The sequence below is a fragment of the Daldinia decipiens genome, assembly GCF_022478715.1.
Source record: "Daldinia decipiens strain CBS 113046 unplaced genomic scaffold F4813scaffold_1, whole genome shotgun sequence".
Taxonomy (NCBI): Eukaryota; Fungi; Ascomycota; class Sordariomycetes; order Xylariales; family Hypoxylaceae; genus Daldinia; species Daldinia decipiens.
In genome coordinates this window covers 1,033,223-1,057,440 of record NW_026054544.1, presented here as the reverse complement: position 1 = coordinate 1,057,440, position 24,218 = coordinate 1,033,223, and the positions used below count along the sequence as shown (strand labels likewise).

General features: G+C 45.8%; 7 protein-coding genes across 7 annotated transcripts; 5 read left to right on the top strand and 2 right to left on the bottom strand.

The window, feature by feature from the left end:
• The first annotated feature begins 165 nt into the window (after window positions 1-165).
• Window positions 166-5,173, top strand: F4813DRAFT_12341 (phospholipid-translocating P-type ATPase). Its single transcript, XM_049238627.1, has 3 exons — window positions 166-754; window positions 814-4,001; window positions 4,057-5,173. Exons 1-3 carry the CDS (start codon window positions 296-298, stop codon window positions 5,033-5,035), a joined length of 4,626 nt encoding a protein of 1,541 aa, XP_049104806.1. The 5' UTR covers window positions 166-295; the 3' UTR covers window positions 5,036-5,173.
• Window positions 5,174-7,382: 2,209 nt separating this feature from the next.
• F4813DRAFT_394955 (uncharacterized protein) lies at window positions 7,383-9,473 on the bottom strand (the record flags this gene model as incomplete). Its single annotated transcript, XM_049247641.1, has 7 exons — window positions 8,745-9,473; window positions 8,622-8,683; window positions 8,337-8,497; window positions 7,803-8,285; window positions 7,622-7,750; window positions 7,489-7,547; window positions 7,383-7,430 (listed from the first exon to the last, which is right to left on the bottom strand). The coding sequence occupies exons 1-7, from the start codon at window positions 9,399-9,401 to the stop codon at window positions 7,383-7,385; spliced, it is 1,599 nt and encodes a 532-aa protein (XP_049104805.1). The 5' UTR covers window positions 9,402-9,473.
• Window positions 9,474-10,013: 540 nt separating this feature from the next.
• On the top strand, window positions 10,014-11,178 carry F4813DRAFT_12321 (oxidoreductase). Its single transcript, XM_049238626.1, has one exon. The coding sequence runs from the start codon at window positions 10,094-10,096 to the stop codon at window positions 11,117-11,119; it is 1,026 nt and encodes a 341-aa protein (XP_049104804.1). The 5' UTR covers window positions 10,014-10,093; the 3' UTR covers window positions 11,120-11,178.
• Window positions 11,179-11,438: 260 nt separating this feature from the next.
• F4813DRAFT_12301 (uncharacterized protein) lies at window positions 11,439-13,192 on the top strand. The gene is made up of 2 exons (XM_049238624.1): window positions 11,439-12,053; window positions 12,114-13,192. Exons 1-2 carry the CDS (start codon window positions 11,571-11,573, stop codon window positions 13,071-13,073), a joined length of 1,443 nt encoding a protein of 480 aa, XP_049104803.1. The 5' UTR covers window positions 11,439-11,570; the 3' UTR covers window positions 13,074-13,192.
• A 118-nt stretch (window positions 13,193-13,310) lies between these two features.
• On the bottom strand, window positions 13,311-16,182 carry F4813DRAFT_394953 (tyrosinase; the record flags this gene model as incomplete). The annotated part of the gene is made up of 8 exons (XM_049247640.1): window positions 15,936-16,182; window positions 15,749-15,882; window positions 15,400-15,687; window positions 14,949-15,331; window positions 14,478-14,888; window positions 14,114-14,420; window positions 13,875-14,044; window positions 13,311-13,821 (listed from the first exon to the last, which is right to left on the bottom strand). Exons 1-8 carry the CDS (start codon window positions 16,135-16,137, stop codon window positions 13,311-13,313), a joined length of 2,406 nt encoding a protein of 801 aa, XP_049104802.1. The 5' UTR covers window positions 16,138-16,182.
• A 1,127-nt stretch (window positions 16,183-17,309) lies between these two features.
• F4813DRAFT_12293 (acetyl-CoA synthetase-like protein) lies at window positions 17,310-19,968 on the top strand. Its single transcript, XM_049238622.1, has 2 exons — window positions 17,310-17,965; window positions 18,024-19,968. The coding sequence occupies exons 1-2, from the start codon at window positions 17,420-17,422 to the stop codon at window positions 19,893-19,895; spliced, it is 2,418 nt and encodes an 805-aa protein (XP_049104801.1). The 5' UTR covers window positions 17,310-17,419; the 3' UTR covers window positions 19,896-19,968.
• Window positions 19,969-22,927: 2,959 nt separating this feature from the next.
• Window positions 22,928-24,079, top strand: F4813DRAFT_394952 (uncharacterized protein; the record flags this gene model as incomplete). The annotated part of the gene is made up of 1 exon (XM_049247639.1): window positions 22,928-24,079. One exon carries the CDS (start codon window positions 22,928-22,930, stop codon window positions 24,077-24,079), a length of 1,152 nt encoding a protein of 383 aa, XP_049104800.1.
• Between the last annotated feature and the right edge of the window lie 139 nt (window positions 24,080-24,218).

Here is a 24,218-nt window from a genome sequence, read left to right as displayed (position 1 = left end):
CATCAACAACACGATTGCCCCCCAGTACCAAGTAAGGGAAGCCGGAGGACGAGCGATCACAACCCATTTTCCTAGATGCAAATCTTCCCCGACCAAAACATCGTGACGATAATATCGACCGACGATTCACTTTCTTTCACTTTAGCGACCCCGACGCGATTGCAGCCAATTGCCCGAGTCTCCGCATTCAGCACAACTTAGCGCCTTAGGAATTCATACGCAAGACTCGTGGCCACGGAAGGCCAGTCTGGCGGACACGTCGGGTTGAACGGGCTGTGCCCGCAGCTCTCCCAAAATGCCGAAAGGTGACAATGACAAGGCGGTCAACAGATCGAGATGGGCTACTCGGAAACTCACTGTCAAGAGCAGTGGTCTTAAGAGGCTATCCCTCAAAGATAGGATACATAAGCGGACTGGCTCGACAGAGAAGAAACGCCATTCGGGCGGCAGTCAGTCTACGAGTGACGATCACGCTACATACGACAGCGCGTCTGCGACCGAGCAGAATGAACCAGGCGATTCGAAGAGTGCCGTGTCTGCTGAGGAGGAGGAGGATGACGGGGGAAGGATGGTGTACTTCAATCTGCCTTTGCCTGACGAGCTGAAAGATGAAGAAGGCAACCCCGTTCGTTCATATGCTCGAAACAAGATTCGGACGGCCAAGTATACACCATTGTCTTTCATCCCTAAGAACTTGTGGTTCCAATTCCACAATATTGCCAACATTTTCTTCCTTTTCATGGTGATTCTTATTGTAAGTGAAATAAATCGCATGCGTTCGGGAGGGACTCTAACACTTCAATTTTTTTATAGATCTTTCCTATTTTTGGAGGTACTAATCCAGGACTTAATGCGGTACCTTTAATATTCATCCTTGCTGTGACGGCTATCAAGGACGCGATCGAAGATTATCGCAGGACGATTCTTGACAACGAATTAAATAACGCACCCGTGCACCGCCTTGTGGGATGGAACAATGTCAATGTTACCGAAGATAATGTTTCGCTATGGCGGAGGATCAAGAAGGCTACTTCGAGATCCCTCGCAACGTTTTGGCGTGCGGTGAAGGGCTTAGGGAAGAAGAATGAAACAAAGGGAATGTTGGAAAATTCATCAGATCCGCGTCCCTCTGTTGAAACCAAGGCGACACGTCGCGATTCTACCATGCTATCTCCTCACACCGACAGAACGTCATATGTGTCTGCATATGAAGATATTCAGATGACACCGGTCACGTCCCCTCTTCCTCCCCAGACACCTAGGCAAGATTTAATGGAAATCCCGGAACTCCCGACATCTGAAAGGTCGCATACTCCAAACGAGCCGGAGACGCTGGCCAGGATAAAAGGAGACCTTATTAACTACGATGTGAAACCTGGCCAGGCCCGATTTCACAAAGATCACTGGAAAAATCTACAGGTTGGGGATTTTGTACGACTTTATAATGATGATGAGCTTCCTGCGGATATCATCGTTCTCGCCACCTCCGATTCAGACGGTGCATGTTATGTGGAAACCAAGAATCTGGATGGAGAAACAAATTTGAAAGTTCGTCAAGCACTCCGCTGCGGACGAACTTTGAAGCATGCAAGGGACTGCGAGCGCGCCCAATTCTTTATCGAGAGCGAACCACCTCAACCTAACCTCTACAAGTATAATGGCGCTATCAAGTGGAAACAAATGATGCCAGATGGTCCCAGAGAAATGTCAGAGCCGATATCCATAGACAATATGCTCCTTAGAGGCTGCAACTTAAGGAATACGGAATGGGTTCTCGGCTTCGTTATGTTTACGGGTCACGATACGAAAATTATGATGAATGCAGGTGTCACGCCAAGTAAACGTGCCCGAATCGCCCGGGAGCTAAACTTCAACGTTATCTGTAACTTCGGTATTCTCGGCGCATTGTGTCTTTTGTGTGCCATCGTCAATGGAGTGTCGTGGGGCAAAAGCGACGCTTCAACCGCTTGGTTTGACTATGGTTCCGTCGGTGGTACTCCTGGCATGACCGGCTTTATTACATTCTGGGCCGCGCTTATTGTCTTCCAAAATTTCGTTCCGATCTCCCTCTATATTTCACTCGAAATTGTGCGTACGCTGCAGGCTATTTTCATATATAGCGATGTTGAGATGTACTATGAGAAAATCGACTATCCATGTGTACCAAAATCATGGAACATATCTGATGATTTAGGTCAGATTGAATATATCTTCTCAGACAAGACGGGCACTCTCACCCAGAACGTCATGGAATTCAAGAAGGCTACTATCAATGGCCAGCCGTACGGAGAAGCATACACCGAAGCTCAAGCCGGCATGCAGAAACGTTTGGGTATTGATGTAGCAAAAGAATCTGCCAGGGCCAGAGAACAGATCGCCGCCGGAAAAGTCCACGCGTTGGAGGGACTTCGAAAGATCCACGATAATCCGTATCTTCACGGAGAAGATATGACGTTCATTGCTCCAGATTTTGTTGATGATTTACGAGGCGAGTCTGGCGAGGAGCAAAAAGAAGCCAATGCGCACTTTATGCTCGCATTGGCACTTTGTCATACCGTTATAGCAGATCATATTCCGGGCGATCCCCCTAAAATTGACTTCAAAGCTCAATCGCCAGATGAAGCAGCACTCGTAGCAACTGCTCGTGATATGGGATTCACTGTTCTCGGACATACAGCAGACGGTATCAGAGTAAATGTTATGGGCGAAGAAATACACTACCAAATCCTCAACACGATCGAGTTCAACTCTAGCCGAAAACGAATGAGCGCTATCGTGAAGATGCCCGACGGCCGTATTGTTCTATTTTGTAAGGGTGCGGATAGTATTATATATTCGCGCCTGAAGCGTGGTGAGCAAGCGGAGCTTCGGAAGACTACTGCTGAGCACCTTGAAATGTTTGCTCGGGAAGGCCTACGAACCCTATGCATAGCCGAGCGTGTACTTTCTGAGCACGAATACCTCGAGTGGCGTAAGGAGCACGACAAGGCCTCCACCGCGTTGCACGAACGAGAAGAGAAGTTGGAGGAAGTTGCCGACAAGATTGAGCAAGAATTAACTCTTCTGGGAGGAACAGCAATCGAAGATCGCCTTCAAGACGGCGTACCCGACGCGATCGAATTGCTCGGCCGAGCAGGAATTAAGCTATGGGTACTCACCGGAGACAAAGTCGAAACTGCTATCAACATTGGTTTTTCCTGCAACCTACTCAATAACGACATGGAACTTATTAATCTTAAAGTGAAAGAGGATGAAACTGGTTCGACACCTGATGATTTATTCGTAAACGAAATTGGACGAGAGCTAGATGCGAAGCTCAAGATGTTTGGTATCACTGGTGACGACGAAGACTTGGCCCGCGCCAGGAAGAATCATGAGCCGCCAGCGCCAACCCATGCTCTCGTGATCGACGGGTTCACTTTGAGGTGGGTGCTCGATGACAGCTTGAAGCAAAAGTTTCTCCTTCTCTGCAAGCAGTGCGCCTCCGTTCTTTGCTGTCGTGTCAGTCCTGCGCAGAAGGCTGCTGTTGTATCCATGGTCAAGAACGGTCTTGATGTCATGACGCTCTCCATCGGGGATGGAGCCAACGATGTCGCGATGATTCAAGAAGCGGACGTCGGTGTAGGTATCGCCGGTGTTGAAGGCCGTCAAGCCGTCATGTCTGCCGATTATGCCATTGGTCAGTTCCGGTTTCTGGAACGATTAGTTTTGATTCATGGCCGCTGGTCCTATAGGAGGATGGCGGAAGCGATCGCCAATTTCTTTTACAAAAACATGGTTTGGACCTTGTGTATTCTTTGGTTTCAGTGTTTCTGCAGCTTCGACATCACGTATCTCTTCGAGTACACTTATATCCTTCTATTCAACCTTATCTTCACCTCCGTGCCCCCAATTGTCATTGGTGTCCTCGACCAGGATGTGTCCGATAAAGTCTCCTTAGCTGTTCCTCAGCTATATCGACGTGGCATTGAACGGCTTGAATGGACCCAGCACAAGTTTTGGTAATTATATCTCCCTATTTGATTATGTTTAACTGAATTTGCTAACAAGGAGTAGGTTTTACATGTTGGATGGTTTATACCAAAGTGTAATATGCTTTTTCGTTCCATACTTAACCTTTGCATCCACCTCGGCCGTTACCGCAAACGGACTTGATGTGATGGATCGGTATCGATTCGGCGTCTATGTTACGCATCCGTGTATCATTACAATCAATCTTTACATCCTCATCAACACATACCGATGGGACTGGCTTACGCTCCTTATTATTGCTCTTAGCGACCTAGTTGTCTTCTTTTGGACCGGTGTTTATACATCATCAACATTTGCCGGTACGCTTTACGAAGGAGCTCCCCAGATTTACGGCGAAGTTTCGTTCTGGGCGGTTTTGATTGCGACTCCGATTCTTGCATTGGCTCCTCGGTATGCTATCAAGGCCTTGCGCAAAGTTTACTGGCCCCGAGATGTGGATATCATTCGGGAACAGGTTACCATAGGCAAATTCGATAAACTGGAAAATGAGAGTCCAAGCGAGGTCCTAGTGAAATCCAGCTCTTCGGGATCATCGCAGTCGTCTAGGCGCCGACGACACCAGCAATTCGCAAGCGTGGACGAAGATTTAAAACCTATTTATCCACCTTCTGTCGCGACTCAGTCTATTGCGGGTCATAATTCTCGTAGCCAGAATGGCAGCGACGGCACTAATTATACTAGACACGAGCCATCGATTGATGTTCCTGTTGCTCAACCGGTTGATCCGCCTCCTGAACCTCCGGTACGCCCATCGCACGATCGGGTTCGTCCGTCTTACGACCGTATGCGAGCTTCGATGGATCGAGTTAGGCAGAGCTACGAAATGTCCAACGAGTTTACTTCAGCTGCCATGTTAAGCAGATTTGAGTCGACTCGTTCCGGCGTTGCACAATCAGAGGAGGATAATGGGATTGTCAGCAGAATAAGAAGGCGGACTCGGGGTAAATCCTTCAAGTCCGCATTCATTCACCATAAAGACAACCATATCCATGAGCATGAATAAAAAACACTTACGATGGCTCCCGCAATAATCCTTGAAAGATGGCGTGATGTTCGGGTTTTGGCTTCTTTTATTGCATTCGATGTGATATCCGGAGCACCATGTGCTCAAGTACGATATCGGACGAACTATTCACGATACCGCTATGGTTTTCTAGCCAGGCCACCGAATCAAACGTTCCAAATGGTCTTCCTTTTCGTTTTTTTTGCTCGCTTCCATTTACAAAGGCGTCGGCGTTTCTAGGGTGCATGGAGTCTGTGGGAGGACTTATATAATGAGATGACGATGTTGGTCAGAAGGTTGAAGGTTCTAGTTTCTTGCATCATAGACTTTCTTCTCAAGTCGAGGTTGCACAACGTGTCACCGCCAGTCCCTCTCGAGGGAGACCCTTATTATATCTCGAATTACTATTGTTACAGAGGAGAGTTGGTGCCTCGTCTTTGTTCTTTTCTTGCGTTCTGTTTTCTTTTCTTCACTTGAATTTTTCACTATAGGCGAAAGGCTGGTGACAAGGCGTTCTACCAAAAGACTAAGGCAGGATTTGACACCTGGATGTGATAGCATACCGTGCGCGCAGCAAACAAGAAAGCAAGAAAGCGAAGAGAGAGAGAGAAGTTACGGGATTCTTAAGGCATGGTGGGCTTCCGCCGCCTGTGTATATAAGATGATGGATAAATGCGACGAGTAGAGCATCGGTGGCGTGTGGACGAGTAGATACATATAATCGGCCAGAATTGGTACTTTGAAGATAAAGACGTCACTTTCAGTTTATTCATTTCTAGTTTAATGTGCAGCCGAATTTTTATTCCTGTTATTGTTAGGTGAGACTTGCCAGTCTTGAAATTTAAGATATTTAAGGGGAATGAATATATGTGGAAATTATGGTTTAATACGAGGCTACCTGGTATGGTTTATCAACGATGTCCTCGATGTAAAGTCTGTGACTGTTATTGCTGAAGTAGATAACTAGTAAGAACGTGTAGTTAGGTAAGTTATGTTTCCTCATAAAGCTCATCTACCGTCCTTTTTACCAGCTATAATTTCAATACGCCCCCATTATAATATCCTCGACGACTGTAATTCCTAGGTAAATTATAATAGGAGAATAACGCGAATGTGATAGATCTGCTCAACACATACTGCAAGGTCAAGTCCATCACAAATGTAAGAGTACTAGGGATTCATAGTCAACTGTCAAGGTCGAAACGGGGCCTCTCCTCTATATTATCGCCATGTTAGCCTCGACGCTCGCTCGTTCTCACACCTTTGGTTCACGACGCTACATACTAGGCATTTGGGGCTCCTTCTTGGAGCAGTATACCCAGCCGAAGAGCTTCGTAACTGTTTTCTTCAGCGCGGCGAGTATTTTCCCGCGTTTTCGTAACGGGATGTTGATGGCTTGGAACAGGGGCTCCATTTTGGGATAAATTAAGAATTAATATCGTTTTTTTTTTTTTTTTTTATCTTTCTCGAGCATGGTGTGTTGAAAACTGTTGGTTTTTGGGGGAGCATCTTCTTTACTTTAATAGGTGGCCCTCCCGCTCTGACGGTATCAATGAGAATCATAGGATGAACCTTGTTTGCGAAATTTATACTCAGTATCGTATCAGGTATTAGTGTTCAGATAGTGGTAGTCTGTGTGCTATAGTCGATGGTATAGACATTCAAGCTGATATTAATAAGCTAGCCGAAAGCAAAACTAAAACGACGTTATACATCTTGAATTATTTACCTGAGTATAAGTCAATACTTTATTCATTAACGCGGCTCCAGCCCGTTCGCTTACTCCTCCGTCACTTCATCGTGGCTAGGTACCTATGCTATGTGGTTATAATGCGTCTACTCTCAAACTAATATTTGGTAAGAGTATTCCATCGTCAAGTGAACGAGCCTCTTAAGCATCACCCCGCGCTATGACACTGTAGGGCGGTGTGGTTGACCTATATAGAAACTCTTTTTCTTCGGATATATTATATCCAGAGTTTATACATCAGGTATAGTACCCAAGGTATAATTCTATGATGAGGTGCTAACAATAGTCCTTTAAATACTTGAAGGGCTTAAAGTGACATTAGTAAGAGGGCTGGCACCAACGATAGTAAAATGTTAACAATTAGGTATTATCATTATTTGGGTTATGATGATAATGGAATGACCAAAGATGAAAAATATCGAAGTAGCATAGAAGGGTCTACATCTACTATTCCAAGCAGCGTTATGCGCCCATGACTTAGCATCGAAAGGGTGAATCCATCCATGTCCTCCTAGCTCCCTTTTCCTATAAGGACGATATAGTTCATAAGCCACACTTTAGAGGGAAGAGAAATAGGCAGCAATTCCCTGAAACCTGCTACTGGTTATAAAGCGATTGTAGAGGGGACAGCAAGGTACTGAGTAGCTATTGGGTATTAGTAAATGGGAACTTAAAACATTAACATAGGTAGGAATAGACATACCCAGCGTTCCAAGTCCTCCTCATTCTCCCTGAGCTCTTCGTATCGTGAATCCATAAGTTCTGATTACACCGGATGTTAGTTTTCTTAAATTACCTCTTATGCAAACTATTGCCTGAGGGAAATAAAAGCTCACCTGCTGTTCGATAGAGGACGTCCTGGATATCGGCATCATACTCTAGGCCGTCTAGGAACGCCTTCACCTTTTCCTCGTCCTCGGCATAGCTGATATTCTTGCCGATTTGGCTAATGGAGAATCTGACCACTGGTGGAGTTTAGCTCTGTCATTTCCTAGATATAGAAGCCAGAGAACTTACCGTCTTTCCTATAGTTCTCCTTACTATTTTCAAATCTCATGGCGCATTCGTGGATCTCCTTGCGGAATCGATCCGCGTCTTCGTTCTCGTTCTCGTCTAGCTTACCAGTGGAGCCACCCTTGCCGGCTTTCTCTCTGGTGGGATACCCATCTGTGGTCACTAATACTAGAAAGGGGCGCTTGAGTGGGATGCCCGCGTCAACATCCTTATAAATAAGGGGGTCAAGGACGTTCTCCCTCAACTTTGTACCGATAGGTGTCCATCCCTCGGGATAAAAGCCCTTGAGTTTGTGTTCAATTTGGTCCTTATTGAGACCATTAGCATCAGGTGTTTCTTGATTGATAAACCGAAGGTGGCAACCTCTGTTAAGAGGGTCTGTCCGGCTAGCGATGCTGCTAATTCGTTTGACAAGTTCGACCTGAGCACGCCATCTATCTCCCTTCCCTTTACCATTCTCTTCGCTCCACATTGATCCGCTATCGTCTGATATACATTTAGTTCAAGTAGCGTTTCTCGGGTGGAACTAACGCTTACCGCAATATAGAATTGGCTGATATAGTGCTAATTTGGCAAGACCGTCGACCTGAGAAGGCGAGTTCAGAGGATTCTTCGGATCGTTCTTGAGTTCGAATGCCCTTTCAGCCACATCTGTAAGATAAGGATCGTTGGGAGAGAAGAACTTTTCGAGGCCGCCCCTTTGACATCTTATTAGCGGTACCGCACCAAAAACAATTTGTTTGTCTTTTGGTAAAGACACATTTAGATGCTGAAATGCTGGGAATAATACTTGGAGAGTCTACGAATATTGGAACTAGTTACCTTTTGACTGCATTATTTAGGTTATTTTTGAAATCCTCCACTGTCTGAGGTTCTGCGATATCCTATGTCAAGTCCCGAATTAGTAACCAAAGAACATTAGTATACCCGGGTTGACATTCTCACCTCTCCTGGTGCTGGGTTAGACCCTGGAACTTTGTAATAAGTCCCAGATGAGGCATCAAAGATGTCTGCAAGGGGACTCCAAATATCGTAGTAGGCGAGAACCTTCAGTACCCACTCGTTAATGTAGGTTATGAGCCCCCCTTTACCCTTGGTTGCGATTATATCAAGGGCCTCCTTAACGGCAAGGTCCGATGGCTGCAGCTTGTCAGCTATATCCTTTGCAGTTTGGCCACTGGCATTTTTCTTTTCTTTTGAAGCCCCTGCTTCCACAAGCAGCTTGATGGCCGCGGCATCGCCTTTCCGGGTAGCGACCATCAATGGGGTCTCGTTCCCGAAAGATGCAGGCCCCGCCTCATCGAAACTGTTCGGGTTCTTAGCAAGAAGAAGCTGTATCATTCTGGCCCGTTGCTTTGGTGCGCTTGCGGCCATGAACATTGGCGTTCTTCCATCTTGAGTCTTCGTGTCTGGGTTCGCGCCGTTGTCCAACAGGAGCTTCACAGTGGAAGAATTTCCCTTCCGTATAGCTGCTGCCAATGGGGTGAGGCCCGACGCCGGGTCTGGCTTATTGATAATTGATGGGTCACCTTTGAGGTACTCGGCAAGCTTGATCTTGTCCAGGGCTGGTGGAGTAGCTCCTGCGTCGATCCAGAGAGACATGTTGTGCGGGTCGTTGTGATATCGAATGAAAAGCTAAGTAAATCTGCAGATTCTAAGTGTGGGAATAGTACTGTGGAGCGCATATGCATTCATGCGAGGGAAGAGAGTCGGGTATTTCTATGATATATGCTATACTGATAGAAGCTGTACGTATATTGGTTTACTAGATGGTCCCATGCCTTAGTATTCCTATCCTAAGTATTCCCTGTGCTCTCAAGTGGCTGGCGGAATGACAAGCCATTTCCCCACGGAGATGCGATTATTCATACCAGTCTGTATACATTCTATACGCTGTCCTTTCTAGTGGCTTTCGGTCTAGCTGAGCTCAGCAATATAAGCGTTGCTTTGCTACTGGCTGGTTGACTTTCTCGTAGCCGATAATGTTAGTGGCTTGCTAAGATCGAGGAGCTGTCTCTATCCGTGAAGGGGTCCCGGAACAGCGAGGTAGGCGGTCGTAAATGGCAAGCCGACATGCAAGACGAAAAAAAGCAGAATTCAACCGAGACTACGAGGAGAAATAAAATCAAAAGAAATACAGTGGAAATTTATAAACAAGACACCTTGTATCAACTCTGTTTAACTCTCCGATCTCGATCATAATCGGATAACACGGTATTTTATATTTACTACGACACTCAGTATACTTTCAACTATTGTAGCTTGCACAATATCCCTATTATATATACGCGAGTATGGACGTTAATGTTGCGGCATTCCTTGTCGGGCAAGAGAGAAAGCCTCTCGTTATAGGGGAAGCAGAAGACAGATTCGCAGACGAAAGTGAGATCGTCATCAAGACTGCCGCTGTTGCAATGAATAAAATCGACACAAGTATGCAGGACGAACCATGGACCGTCTTCAACTACCCGTTAATATTAGGTTCCGACGTGGCTGGTGAAGTTGTGGAAGTCGGATCCCTGGCCAATCAATTCAGTGTTGGGGATCGTGTCTTAGGCCACGCACTTCGTCTAGCAACGGAAGATGACCGCCACGGTGCGTTTCAGACCCATACTGTCTTGATGTCTAATATGGCGTGTGTTATCCCACCATCTCTGTCTTATGAGAACGCCGTTGTTCTACCCTTGGGTATTTCAACCGCGGCGGCCGCGTTATTCCAAGATGACACTCTGGCGCTTCAGCCACCCAAGGTGAACCCCGAAGAGAAAGACATCTGGGTCATAGTCTTGGGCGCGACGGGGTCCGTGGGCAGCAATGGTGTTCGACTAGCAGCAGCAGCCGGCTACAAAGTGGTCGGAACGGCGTCGCCGAAAAGTTTCAGCCTTGCAAAGCAACTAGGTGCAACAGAAGTAGTTGACTATAATCATCCTGACCTTGCTAATGAATTGGCTCGAGTGCTGTCTGGAAAGAAGACCGGGGGAGCATTCGATGGGAACGGCAGCCAAGAGACGATCAAGACGGCTATTGCAGCTGTCTCTCAGTGCGACGGAAATAAGATTGTTGCAACAGTAGGGGATTGGATTGATCCAGACTGGATTCCGAGGGGCGTCAAGGCACTTCCGATCATGGCGGTGGCGATTCGAGAAAATAAGGTCGGCCAAATGGTCTACGAGGACTTTCTACCCCATGCATTGGCGGCAGAGAAGTACATGAAGTACCCCGAGCCGCTTGTGTTTGGTGAAGGGCTCAGCTCGATCCAGGACGCCCTTCAAAAGTCTAAGAGGTCGGGAGGCAAGAAAGTGGTAGTGACAATTAAGTGAACCGCGCACGCGTATCTATTGCGAATCTACGATTGCCAAGGTTTATAGCTTCATCTAGAGGATCCAATTTAGAAGATCGACGACTAGTGTTCAGCTGCTTTCGAAAATGATAGGTAGTCCATATACATAAATGTACCTCGGATACTCACGATCTATATGTTGTCTCAGTAATATTCACCGAGCCACTGACCGATGGGGACCCCGATTCGAGCTAATGCAACAGAGATAAATGACCAACCATGTCTTGTTCGCAATCCATACTCGGCATGGCGAGCGGCAGGTATATGCAGACTTCCCGTTTTAGATCAACGGTGAGAGCCCTTGGGATCTGATTCGCTGCTGAGAAATAGTAAAATCAACAGTCTAGAATAGCCGTTTATATACTCATCATAACTGTACATGTATCTTCTTCAACTTGCCGTAATTGACATTCCTAACGTCCATAAGTAAAATGGGTTCTAATAGTAGATCGCTACCTGTATTAGACGCGCCGCTAGACCACGACTTTCATAGCGGTTGGGGAAGTGTCTACACCAATCGCAGTACCGTGAGCGACGAGGAGACCCTTCCACTATGGCTACAGTACGCCTCAGACAAGAGTGCAGTAGATAGGAAGTACCAGCAACTCCTTCACGAATATACCGACCTCTTCAGCGATTTCTTTGGTGGTTACTACCCCATTTCCATGCACGCTCATGCGACAGACGCCTTGCTGCCAACAACGATCGCCAGCTTAATCCTGAATACCATCGCTACCAGCCCCCTAGTTTTTAACTCGCCTACTTTAAAACCAAAACCAGATGAGAATCCAGAGGATACTGGGAAACGAGTACGCGATTTCGCATTGGGATTTCTGGGCTGGGACAATACACATGTCTTGTCACCCAACTTCATCGTTGCTGATAACATATACGGTGCTGGATATGGACCTCTCGTATGTGTATCTGCTGTACTCCTGAGAAAAGAAGTAAATTACTAATTGATAGGTTCAAAGGCACATACCTCGAAGGAATGGGAGATCAGCGCAATTGCGTCGGGTCCCAAACCTATCGTTGTCAACATGAAGGATGGGACAGAAGAGGCATTAAACGTTCAATTTGCAGACGCAAAGGCGAAAGGGTGCATCGCAGTAGTTTTCGATCTAGTTAGCACGGAAGATGGCGCCGTGCTACACCCAGACAAGTTCGGGATGATTAAGTCATGTTGTGCTCGGAATAAACTGTTACTCATTGTCGACGAGACTATGACGGCGATGCGATGCGGGGCTCCTTTCGCATTCCAACGGCCTGAATACGCTCAGATGGGAGCGGATAAGCAGCCCGACCTCGCCATATTTGGGAAAGGTATTGGCGTTAGTGGTATCGCAATAGGATTCAACGGGATCATTACCACTGGCTTCACTTACACAGGCCATGACGATATCCGCCAGACAATACGATACTGGCGTGCCCTTGTGAGCCGGCCCGTAAGAATACCCATCCTACTTGAAGCTCTCAGTATTCTACGAGCAGCACGAGCAGAAAACTGGTCGGCAAAGAGCGAGGAGATAGGAGGAGCTATACGAGACGTTATATTAGAGCTGGATCCTAGCACTAACAAGCCGGATGCGGTCCGAGGTTTAGGAGCCGTGGTTGCGGTGAATAGGGAGGTAGCAATGAAGTTTCGCGTCATGTCAGCCATTCGGCGGAGAAGCCCTTGGGTACGATGGCTGCCCAAGCTGAGTAGTGCATCTGCCGATCGGGAATTACTCAAGAAGCAGGTCTTCGGGCACGAGAGCGAGGCGCAGAGGCAAGTTCTGGCGAAGGAGGCAGACCAATGCGGTACTATCCCCTTGTGGTGCTTCATCTGCGGCATCGAAGCTACTTCTAAGGATTGGTGCAGGACGTGCTATTTGTCGTTTTGCGATAATGAAGTGTGCGTGCAGGCTTTCCGGAGACATGCTTGTGAGGTATAGATGCTCGCTATATTTAGAAGTTGAGAACTGAATGGAAAAGTTAACTACCTACCTAGACTTAACTATCGGTACTCTGCTTAACAATTTAGTAGTTTGACGGTCAGAGGAAATGAGATTTGAGATTTGATCCCATTAATTAGCACTAAACGAGCGTTCATATTCATCAATCATATAACAGACATATGTAGGTTAGGTCCCCAATTGACCTAAAAAGGAGAGATAATACAAGACCTGAATTCATGGCACACCGTTCTTGTTCTTGTATGTCGTCGCGATAATGTCCCTTGCCAACACCGGCTGCGCTGTCGTCGGCGAGGTGTAATATCTAACATGCGTTATGCTGTTCTTGATCGGCCTTTCCACGGCCTGGATCCTTCTTCCATCCACATAAACCACGAACTGGTTCTCTTCAACGTCGACTCTAAGCTGCGGGCTATCCCCAAACCAAGGATCAGGCTCGAGTTCCACAGTCACTCCGTAGCCCCCGCCGGCCGGCTTGCTGTTGCACTGCACTACGCGTCGCTTGTTTTTAATTACCATGCCGAGTAGTATGTCGTAATTCTCTACGTCTCGTGAACTCGCCGTGCTGGATGGATCCCAATGAAGAAGCGCGATGCCAGTCCCAGTCTCGCGACGCGGCGTCTCGAGATCCATCGTGGGAGATTGGAAAACGATGGAGCCTCCGGTGGGGACCTCCGCTTCGAGCTGGGAGATCTTGGCGACGCTAATGTTATTGGAGACAACCCCACTACGGCGTACGTTAGACTTTTATATCACAAAAAGAAAAAGGGGTAAACTTACGTGGGCGTCGGGGGTTTACTCGGGCTTGTTCCAAGCGATGGGATCACCTCCGGGTCTGGGAACTCTGGTTTGACTTGGGGATCATTCGTGTAAGTCATCTGGGTTTTCGATACAGATATCCCGAGTTTCATCGAGTCTTTCCACATTTCCTTGGGGACTGTTTTCCCGCCCTGTTCGAGCCCGTTCGAGCCCGTTAGTCAACGTCTGTCAAATGCATCATATTCCGCATGATCACTTACCAGGTCTACAATCCTCCAGTACATTCTAGCCAACACCTTCTCAACAGTAGGTGGCTGGAGATCCGATAGCTCATGCTGCTGGATCATCTTGATAAGATATGAAGTGACGGGAACATAGGCTATTGCCTGTGTATCTCTCTCTTCTCCTTCTTTACAGTTGCTGCAGACCTCTTTTCCATCCTGCTCTGACGGCTGACTGAAGTTGAATACGTTGGTGACGAAGTCTTCTGTTCGAAACTTGTTCTCGGTCTCGCCTTCGGGTCGCAAGAAGACTTCGATGTTGAATGGATAACCACCCAAAGCAAATCTAGAGAGTTGAGTAAGTAGAAGCCGGGATAGCTATGAAAATTTTAAAATAACTTACTTCGAGTACCGAATGCTAAGCGCGTAGTCATTCATCTTAACTCCGCCCTTCCCAGCATCTTGTCCATATTCATTATCAATTATCTCCATTCCTTTAGGCACATCGGTCATCTGCAATCCTTCCTGCCGGGTAATCCCATACGTCTTGTTCACCATCTCAAGTAGCTGAGCCCCAGTCTCCTTGCCAGTCTTTAGCTCAGGGTACGTATAGCCCAGTTTAAACCAATCGCGAGTGTCATCCGGTGTCCAAACTGTACCCATTTCGTCTTTATGGAAGGGGCGTAGAGGGGTCTTGTTGGTGATTACATCTCCACTTCCAATAATCTTTTGGTCGAAGTATCGTTGGTTATCCGTCTCGAACCACTTGCCTGGGTTCAGGGTCTGCCATATGGCGAACAAACGATCGAGATTGCTAGATCATATTAAGTGAAAAGTCAGCAACAAACGAGCAGTTGCTGGAAGAATCTCTTACCAGTGATGTAACCAGAAGACCGGGTCGAATGTTGCTACTGGAATTTGGGACATATGCCCGCCATCCCCCCCAACCCAATAGTGGACATTATTATGGATGAACTCTAAGTTTATGTCGTTTGTGATGCTTGATGTACTAGCAGTTGCGCTAGAAGAATTCTCGTCTCTAGCAAGAGTAGCAAAGTGAGGATAATCCATCGGATAGGTCAGCAATCGGTACACTAGTTCTGCCGCAGTGCCGTACGGGAATCCAGTAACAGAGCTATACTTGGTCAAAAAGTCGTCCACCTTTTCATCATGGACAACTCCCTCTATCCAAGCCTTATTATCAGGTTTGCGCTCGTTCTCATCAGGGCATCGACTCGTGGCGTAGCATTCTCCATACTGGTGAGTAAACGTTATTGGTGAGGCCAAAGGAAGCAATAGGGATAAACGAAGTACCTATTACTAACCTCAAGAAATTCATCGCCGTCGGGGAACTTTAGCTTTCCTACCCCATAAACCCCCATCTTTTTGTCATTCGGCATCTTGAACTGGTAAAGGGGGTTGTCTATGATCACTGACGGATCATCTCCGATGGTGATCTCAATTCTCTTCCAGCGAACTATCTCCGGCACTTTGGGATTTTTAGCCCAGTCCCAAAATGGTAGTCGCCATGTTCGAGCAGCATCTAGATACTCGGTCTTGTATCTTGGATGTTCCGGGATGATTTCGTTCACCATGATCTCATAGAGACGTTGCTATTTCACAACCATAAGCGAAACACGATACACTAAGCGATAACCAAGAGTATTTACGTGCCTCATAGAGCAGCATGTATGGTCGATGCCACGAAGGGAAAAGAACGTTCGCGTGAACACAGTAGCCCTTCCTCCCCACTTCATCGGTGGTGGTGGAAGGCTCGTCCCAGGACGTGTATGGATATCCATGAATACCTACACTTCATTCAGCTCCTATCTAGAAGGTACTCGGAGGTGGCAATATTCACCTGCTATTTGAAAATACGAATCTCTTTTTTCAGGAGAGACTGCTTGGAACCGTTTAAGAGCGAGCAGATATAGTATCACTTGGATCTTGTCTTTGGCATCGGTACTCTGGGACCACTCGTCGAAGTCTCGCCTAATTGGGACTTGGCCATTGGAATCCCAGCCCTCTTTAATTCCCGTAATAGAGTAGTACTTGTAGGACATCCCGCTCCCTATATGACAGAGAGGCAAATTTAGGATGCTTTAGGTAATCATGGAGAATATGTGAGGAGTAGTGTTGCTAATAGAGGTCCAAAGCAAGGGGTGTTTAGGATATACTGCAATATTCTTTAAACGTTTTACTACTATGTTCCTACTTACATAAAGGTACCATCCTGTATTTGATATGCTAATAATGAAACTATGCGAATAAAATTTCTACAATTTTAATATGATAGGATCGAAAGGTTGAGATAGGTATGACGCAGAAGTTCGTACGGGTATGAACTAACTCCTCACTTATTGATTTTACACCCGAAAGGTACACAGCGTCGAGGATCTCCCCCTTGGATGCTTTTTAACTGGTGGTAAATTTATTTGCTTTTAGCTACCGTATCTGATCTGCGCTTGCGGCCGGCTTTCGATGGACCAATCAACTAAGATACGTCTCACTGTCGTACGAATGGATTAATTGCTTTATCGCAATATAACCCCATCAGGTCGGTGAGTGAGGCCATGTGTCGAGGCCTAGTACGGTACTCTGCAAGTCGCTTGTTTAGTAAGATTAGGTGACAACCTAGCTCACTATGCAAGAATACATATTAATGGTAGAATGTAAACAGTACTAATTGGTAGTACTGATCTGAAAATGTATAGGAATATACGTATACCACAGCACCCGATAGTTTGACAGGGGAGCTATGATCGGCGAGCTTCGGATTTGGACTGGGCTAAATCAAGATGGGCGTCGATAGTTACAGCACGGACGGGATAGATAATATATATGTCAGCATTTGAGGCTGGCTGCATACGGTGGACGGTTAAGACATAAAAAAGCACGGTTTGGTTTTGAAGCGAGGAAAGGTGTTCTAATAAAAGGTTGGAAGTTCTATAATATAAAAATAAAAAAACGTATATTTTATTATTATTTAAATAAAATTAAAATTTTTAAATCGTTTAATAAACAAATTAATTAAATATTATATTATAAAAATAATCAACTTAAAAACGTAGTTAAATACCGATAATAATAAATGTTTATATTTATTTTAAAGTAACGGCTAGCATGTTAAAGTATATTAAAGCTCGGGACACTTGCATAAATATTGGAATGGACAGGGAGAAGCTTTTAAAATTACTTATTATGAAACATATTTTCCAAAAGAATTAAAAAGCTCAAGGGGAGGACTTGTAAAATAACAGAACATTCATTTACATTTCCTGATATTTCCTCTGTTGTTGGTACTAAATCTATTCAGGCTCAGAAGAGTACTGTCACAAGTGAACAATGACAATAGATATCGTCGAGAGAGATTCGGCTAACCGCCTGGATCGTTCAACATGCATTCTACTGTCTTCAAGCCATGATTCTACTTCAACTGGGAGAGCTGTTATCAATGCAAACCTCGATCACGCGAAGGAAAAAAGATGTCCATCATCCGTCACCCCGGAAGTATCACTCGAGACGCTCTTGAAGGCTACTTGGATCTTGACTCTGCGGTGCTTCGTTGTAGCCGATATCATTTGCTTCAAATACTATGGACCTTCGAACTTAAACAAGACCCCCCAACAGAGGCTAGATGCAAGGAAACAAGAGAACAAACAAGTGTCGGGTCGATATTTCACACGCGTTGACCCTGGGGAACCTATAAGTTCGTTTTTAAAGCGACTCGATGCAAGTCGCTTATCTTCCAACGGAACAATCGACCCTATCGGTCATGACATTGGCGTTGCTGATGAGCAATCACTTCGCCACTATTGTAATACGAGCCTGTATGTTCGCGAGCTGGATGAATGTGATGAAAGGGAATGCGGTTCCTTCGCTGATCTTGAAGTAAGTTTAACCAATAATCGATTTATCTGCAGGCAATTTACTTACACTATATCGGCAGGATGTCAAACTCATTGCTAGTCCATCGAAGTCGCGCTGCTCTGTAAGGCTGGCGTGTCGTTTATCTCATACCAGCAGAGACATGGCAACCGGCATTTTTAACACATTCCAACACATTTATACCCAGGTTTCCAACGCTTCAGAGCATAGTTTTCTCCGAGACATACGCGAATGCTCACCTCTGGATCAAGGAAAGATAAAAGGGTGGACATGTATGGATCCCACGCCTGGTAGCAGTTGTTTGCATACTCTGATACTGGAGCAATGCCGACTAAGGCCCAACGAGATGGCAGTTAGCTCCTGGGATGGAAACCTTACATATGAGCAATTGGACGACCTCTCGTTACGACTGGCTCACCATCTCATGAAGCTTGGTGTTGGCCCAGAAACCTTTGTGCTAAGTTGCTTTGAAAAGTCAACCTGGGCTATTGTCGCGCGATTGGCCATCCTAAGGGCGGGGGGAGCCTATATCTCGATTTTCGCCAGCAATCCGCCTGTTTATCTCGACTCCGTGATAACTCGTACCAAAACACGCATCTTGGTCACTGACTCGTACTTCGCTGATCGGTTCCGAGATACTGTCCCTGTTGTCGTTGGAATGTCCCCTGAATGGCTAAGGACTTTGCCAGCGGCATCTCGGGCATGCGAGACAGTCCATGCAGATAATGCATGTCTGGTTCTTTTCACGTCTGGCAGTACTGGAACACCCAAGGGGATCATCCAAACACATCAATCCTACGCTACCGCCATTAAGAACTACGCGCGAGACCTCCAACTTGGCCCGCACACGCGATTCCTTCAATTTGACGATTATGCCTTCGACATCAGCAACTTGGAGTTCTTGGTTCCTCTGATTATGGGTGGCTGCTGTTGCGTTCCCGGACCGATGAAAACCGTCCAGGATCTAACCAAGGAGATCAACTCTCTAGACGCTGATATCCTCTTCCTAACACCAACGGTAGCAATCAAGCTAGAGCCCAGCGATGTCCCACGTCTCAAGACTATGTGTATAGGGGGGGAGCCTCTCCCAAAGGACCTCGTAAGTAAGTGGGATGGCAGCACCACAAAACTGGTTAATCAGTACGGTATGGGAGAGGTGGCTATTTGTTGTGCCCTCAATAGAGATATTGATGTTGTAGGGGGCGCCAAAGTGGGACGCCCGTCAACAGGGGCTATTTGGGTTGTCAATTCATCTTCGCCCGAGAAACTGATGCCAATAGGGGCCGTAGGCGAGATACTAATAGAAGGGCCGCATCTATCCCGTGGATACCTCGACGAAACTTCGACGCGTCGGACAGAAGCCGGGTTCTTAAAGACGGTCCCGCGGTGGATGGTGGAGATGCATCCGGATAGGACCCACACTCGGATGTACAGGTCCGGAGATCTCGGCCGGCAAAACCATGACGGCACAATCACGTATCTCGGCCGTAAAGATACGATCCTTAAACTTGACGGCTGTCGCATTGACGCGCTAGAGGTAGAGCATCAGGCTCGTAAATGTCTTTCAGATAAGGACACCGTCGTAGTGGATCTGCTTGGCATCATCAACGGCCAAGACGAACCCAGTTTGACGGCCTTCGTCTACTTAGACGAGCACCCCGTCAGCACGCCTCTCGTGGCAAACGACGAACCATTCCTAAAAGATGCTCTAGAGGACCCCATTGCGAGTGTGGCGATAAAAGAAATGCAAGCTTCCATTGCGCTATCGCTCCCGCATTACATGATCCCGACGACTTTCGTGCTTATGTCGTGGATACCGAGAACGGCGTCGAAGAAGATCGATCGCAAGAAGATTCACATGCTGGGACAGATGTTCTACTTTTCTAGATTAGAACAGCTACCAAAAGATGTGTCCTACTCACAAAAGATCTAACAGTCGTCTACATAGATCTTTATGGGTCTGACATGGGGTTCAAAATTGATCAATCAATCTAGTTAGAGGATAGAATGAAACTAGTATTATTATAACCAAAACATCGTTACTAACAAGTTCCTAACAGATGATAACACAGAATATTTCTATTTCATATATAAGAAGTCATGTTATAGGTAAGTAAGGTGTCATGGTTAAGATTCACAATAAAAACCGCAAGTTAGATAATACTATAACTTGATACTTAAGGAAAAGTCTGAGTTGGATCATTTTCTTGCCTTTGTCCGCCTTCCTTTCCCACATATAATTTAATACAAAAGAGTAAAACCAAGTGTGGATGGGCTCCCGCTTGGTTTTGCTCCTAAACTGGGGGTTGCCTACCTCGACCCTATGTTACAAAATACAGCGAATTTAAGGATCGCTATGAAACCCTATCAACTTATTCTGTGGGGCGACGGCAACTTACCGCACCTTTTCGGAGGTGGTTCAAGTCCGGTTTTCCCCTTCGGGGGGTTTTCCGAGAAAGATTTGGAGTCATTGTAAGCACCTGGGTACCCAGATAGGTTGATATATAGCATTGTTATTTAACAGTATCTCCCGACCAGCAAAACTGGTCCCAGGCAGTGGCAGCGACACTCATCTTTTTACAATAATTTATAAAGATACCGCTTTATTAGAACACAAAAGTTATAATCCACCCAACCCACTCCAACCTAAATGTTGTCTAACATGCCTCTACACCAAAATCAAAGGGAAATTTCCAACTGTTACTTCAATAAAAAATTTGCACCTTAGTCCATATGTTTCGACTGAACATTATTGTATAAGTAATAAGACTCTTTTGTAGGAACTTTCCTAAACTTAGGCAAGGTTTTGGGGTAGGATGTGATCGTCATCTTGGTCTAGACTTGGGTCACTACTCCCAGAGCTTATAACAGACGCAGCTAGACCCTGGGCATATCTAGGGGCTAGGCTGAAATAAATTACAATAGGAGATCTAACCGTTAGTATATGTAGGAATATGGAAGTAATAGGTTCTTGCGGGAACGACGTCGTTCTCAGGGACGTAACGAGTATCTTTCGGGTCGGCAGGCTTCGATAGGAAGGGCTGGTCGGCCTCGGCCGCATTTCGACCTTCGCCATCGGACCGGATTTTATTCGCAATAATGCAACAAGCATAGTATGTAATGCCATAGGATACTCCACTTTGATCGGCAGCCCGGAGGAAGATTAGTGGCTTCGGCTTTGGGTAACCGGGATGTTAGAAAAAGACGGGAATCGGAACATCTTTATTTCACAAGTATATACACATGGAAGTATAGTTGATAAGTTTTAAACACTGTATGGATAACTATAGCGGGCTTAATTGGCTATTATCAGTTCGGAGCGCCGTTATTCCGATGCATCAACCTAATACGGTAGGTATGTTGCTTGTATTGAACCTTATTTTGATATCATATTATTATCTCTCGTCGCCTTTTTTCATTATTTGTTGTTTTTGCGCAATAGTACCACATGGTATATCAATCTCGCAATGCCTGTTCGTCCCTGAATAGCCCCTTTGACCTCCCCCAAAACCTACGACGAAAGCCAGGGGTGTTTTCTTGTTGTTAACCATCCTGGCTATACGCATGAGCCGCTATTAAGGTTCACCCATTACGGCAAAGGCATTGACTACGATTTGGTTATTTATGCTCTGGGGAAAGTATTGGTTGATACGTTAACAGATAAAGTTGATATACCTTAAGTAAGCACGGCTCTTAGGAATGATTCAAGGTTCGCCGAAATACCTATTTTTAGAATCAGGCGCGGTGTAACGTGGGGTCCCGCCGATACCGAATAACTACTACCGTATATAGGTCCGAGCCGAGTGGATGCCAGAGTACCATATACGAGACTGATACCTCGCCATATATTCGAGAATAAATATGCAAATGCTAGTGTTACTAATATCATATTCCTTTAGCGCTATTCAGAATATATTTGTTCGGATCTGGACGGTATTGTTTACGCAGCAGCATAAGTATTATTTCAATTTATCCAAGGGTTAGTTAGATTAACCTAGGAATAATAAATACTTACAGCGTAAGGAGCGTTTAATACTTTTCCCCTAATGCTATACAAGTACCTACGTTAAATAATATTTATTTTGCGGATATAATAATGTTTATGGTTGGTTGGTAAAAGGTAAAATAGCATTGAAGTGCTCGCTCGATACGGGAGTTATCAAAGCATCTTTTCTATTTTTTGAGGAAAAAAAAATTGGTCATCCCACCGCCTCTGGGTTCATGATCTCGTGGTACTTAAGATTAAAGAGCCAGGGATATAATCGTTATAAGGACTAAAGTCTCCACTGATGCGTAATTAACCTCAAGAAACCATTTGAAAATGCACCCACGGGGAGTCGAACCCCTGACCTTTGCTAATACATGTATGGTGGTCCATACAAACTGCCCATTGTCCCCTGACCGTGAGTCAATTCCTCGGTAGTGATTGTTGCTGCGTCGTTTTGACTTATGTGCCTAATCTGCCCCCGCCATTAGGGGGGTCTCTTAAGTACCTGGTAGGTAGGTAACAAGTATTGCTATTTTCACCTGGCAACGATTCCAAGCGGACTGTCAGTTCACTCATGTAACTACTAATTACCTAGGTACCTCTGTGTATCCTGTAGCTATAGTGACTTGGGGCTGATTTAGGCAGTTACTGCATATATAAACAATAACTAAATCCTAATTTTGTAACCCTAAATAATTAATCTAACAACAATGTCACCACCATTCTAGGAACCACATGTCTACACACAACTTTCAATTTAACTTATTTTAAAGCTACATCAGTTTATTGGATTCTTGCATCAAATCCCTCTTCCCTGAGAAGTACCTGTCAAACCTATTCTTAACCAACTCGTCCATAAATTCATCGACAGTTTGTTTTTTCAACCACATTACAATTTGAATATTCTCTGTATTGCGGGCCGTCACTGATTAATTTATTTCACATTCAATCATATTAATCGCCTCGACCCGCGCACCATGCCGACCAAATACGTTCCCCCTCTCTCCGCCCTTATCCCAAAAGCCTTGTTCGGAGGCCTTGCGTGGAAAACTCAACCTAAAGATGTTCTTGACGAGAACATGTACATTTACGAGAATAAGTGCCGATTACTTCTATATCACCCTCATTCTTTTCACATCGCCAAGGTGCTCTTTAAGGGCTTAAGGTCAAAAAGTCCAACACTAATCGGCCTAGCACTCTCACATGTCTATGAGTTTGCAGCCGAGAAGGTTGAGCTGTGCTCTTTCCTTGAACTGGTGGAATTTTTCGCGTATGTTAAAGACTCCTACGACTGGTCATCCCGCTTTAGCGACAAAGCATTTTGGGCATTCACATACAAAGCTTTCCACGCTCGACAAATCTTCCTCAACACAGTCATGAATCCGGACCGCGAAGACCCAACGGTACTGCCCTTGGCACGATCCCTTGATCTATTTCGAGATGCCTTCTTGAAAATGTACCCAATTGACCCAACTATGATACGCGAAGAGGGTGACAAGATTTGCCAAGAGAATATCGAGCTCGTAGAGGACATGGTTTACCTCAATAAGGAGATTTATAATAAGTATTTCCCTTATCATCTCACCCACCATGATGGACAAGGTGATGGCACAGACAAGATCGTTCTTTTCGAAGAGAGCAAGAAGAAGAACTCCAATGAAACCGCCAACCCGAGCATGTTGAAACATGAAGAAGTAGACATGTCGAAAATCCCGGACGAAGAGTTATTCTTTTACGATACAGAATGCAAGACCAAGCATCACGATGCTTTCCAGCATGTTTTGGACACGAAGGGTAAAATTGGTCTCAAGAGTAAAGGGCTACCTAAGAGGACGGAATCCATGAAGGGGGCGGGATCAGTGAGAAAGTACGACACCTTCAAGGACTACCGAGAGACGGGTAATGCGGACGATGTCGATGATACCGCTGAGCCAGACCCTTCAAATGAAGGCACAAATATCGTGGACAACGACGACGACGACGGCGACGGCGACGGCGATGGAATGCCAAATATGAAGAAGCTCAAGATCGAAGACGATAAGGCCGCGGTGTATAAGGACGGAGATGAGGGAGTACCGGATATCAAGAATCTTCATCTCGTAGATGATGAAGAATCATCCGACCCCTAATAGCGGATGTAGTTAGTTTAATAGCTACACCTGTAAATACACCTGGCGGCTTTGAGGTGACAGCTGGCAAAGTATCGGTGACGCCCAGCAGCCAAAAGTAAGGTTGCATCAAACGGTCGCACAATTTGTACTTTTGTTC

Excerpts from the sequence above, each read along its gene's own strand:
- F4813DRAFT_12341 (XM_049238627.1), top strand. The coding sequence starts at position 296 with ATGCCGAAAGGTGACAATGACAAGGCGGTCAACAGATCGAGATGGGCT. Across the intron at positions 755-813 it reads TTTTCATGGTGATTCTTATT|ATCTTTCCTATTTTTGGAGG; the intron begins GTAAGTGAAATA and ends ATTTTTTTATAG. Across the intron at positions 4,002-4,056 it reads TGGACCCAGCACAAGTTTTG|GTTTTACATGTTGGATGGTT; the intron begins GTAATTATATCT and ends AACAAGGAGTAG.
- F4813DRAFT_12321 (XM_049238626.1), top strand. The coding sequence starts at position 10,094 with ATGGACGTTAATGTTGCGGCATTCCTTGTCGGGCAAGAGAGAAAGCCT.
- F4813DRAFT_12301 (XM_049238624.1), top strand. The coding sequence starts at position 11,571 with ATGGGTTCTAATAGTAGATCGCTACCTGTATTAGACGCGCCGCTAGAC. Across the intron at positions 12,054-12,113 it reads GTGCTGGATATGGACCTCTC|GCACATACCTCGAAGGAATG; the intron begins GTATGTGTATCT and ends ATAGGTTCAAAG.
- F4813DRAFT_12293 (XM_049238622.1), top strand. The coding sequence starts at position 17,420 with ATGACAATAGATATCGTCGAGAGAGATTCGGCTAACCGCCTGGATCGT. Across the intron at positions 17,966-18,023 it reads GTTCCTTCGCTGATCTTGAA|GATGTCAAACTCATTGCTAG; the intron begins GTAAGTTTAACC and ends CTATATCGGCAG.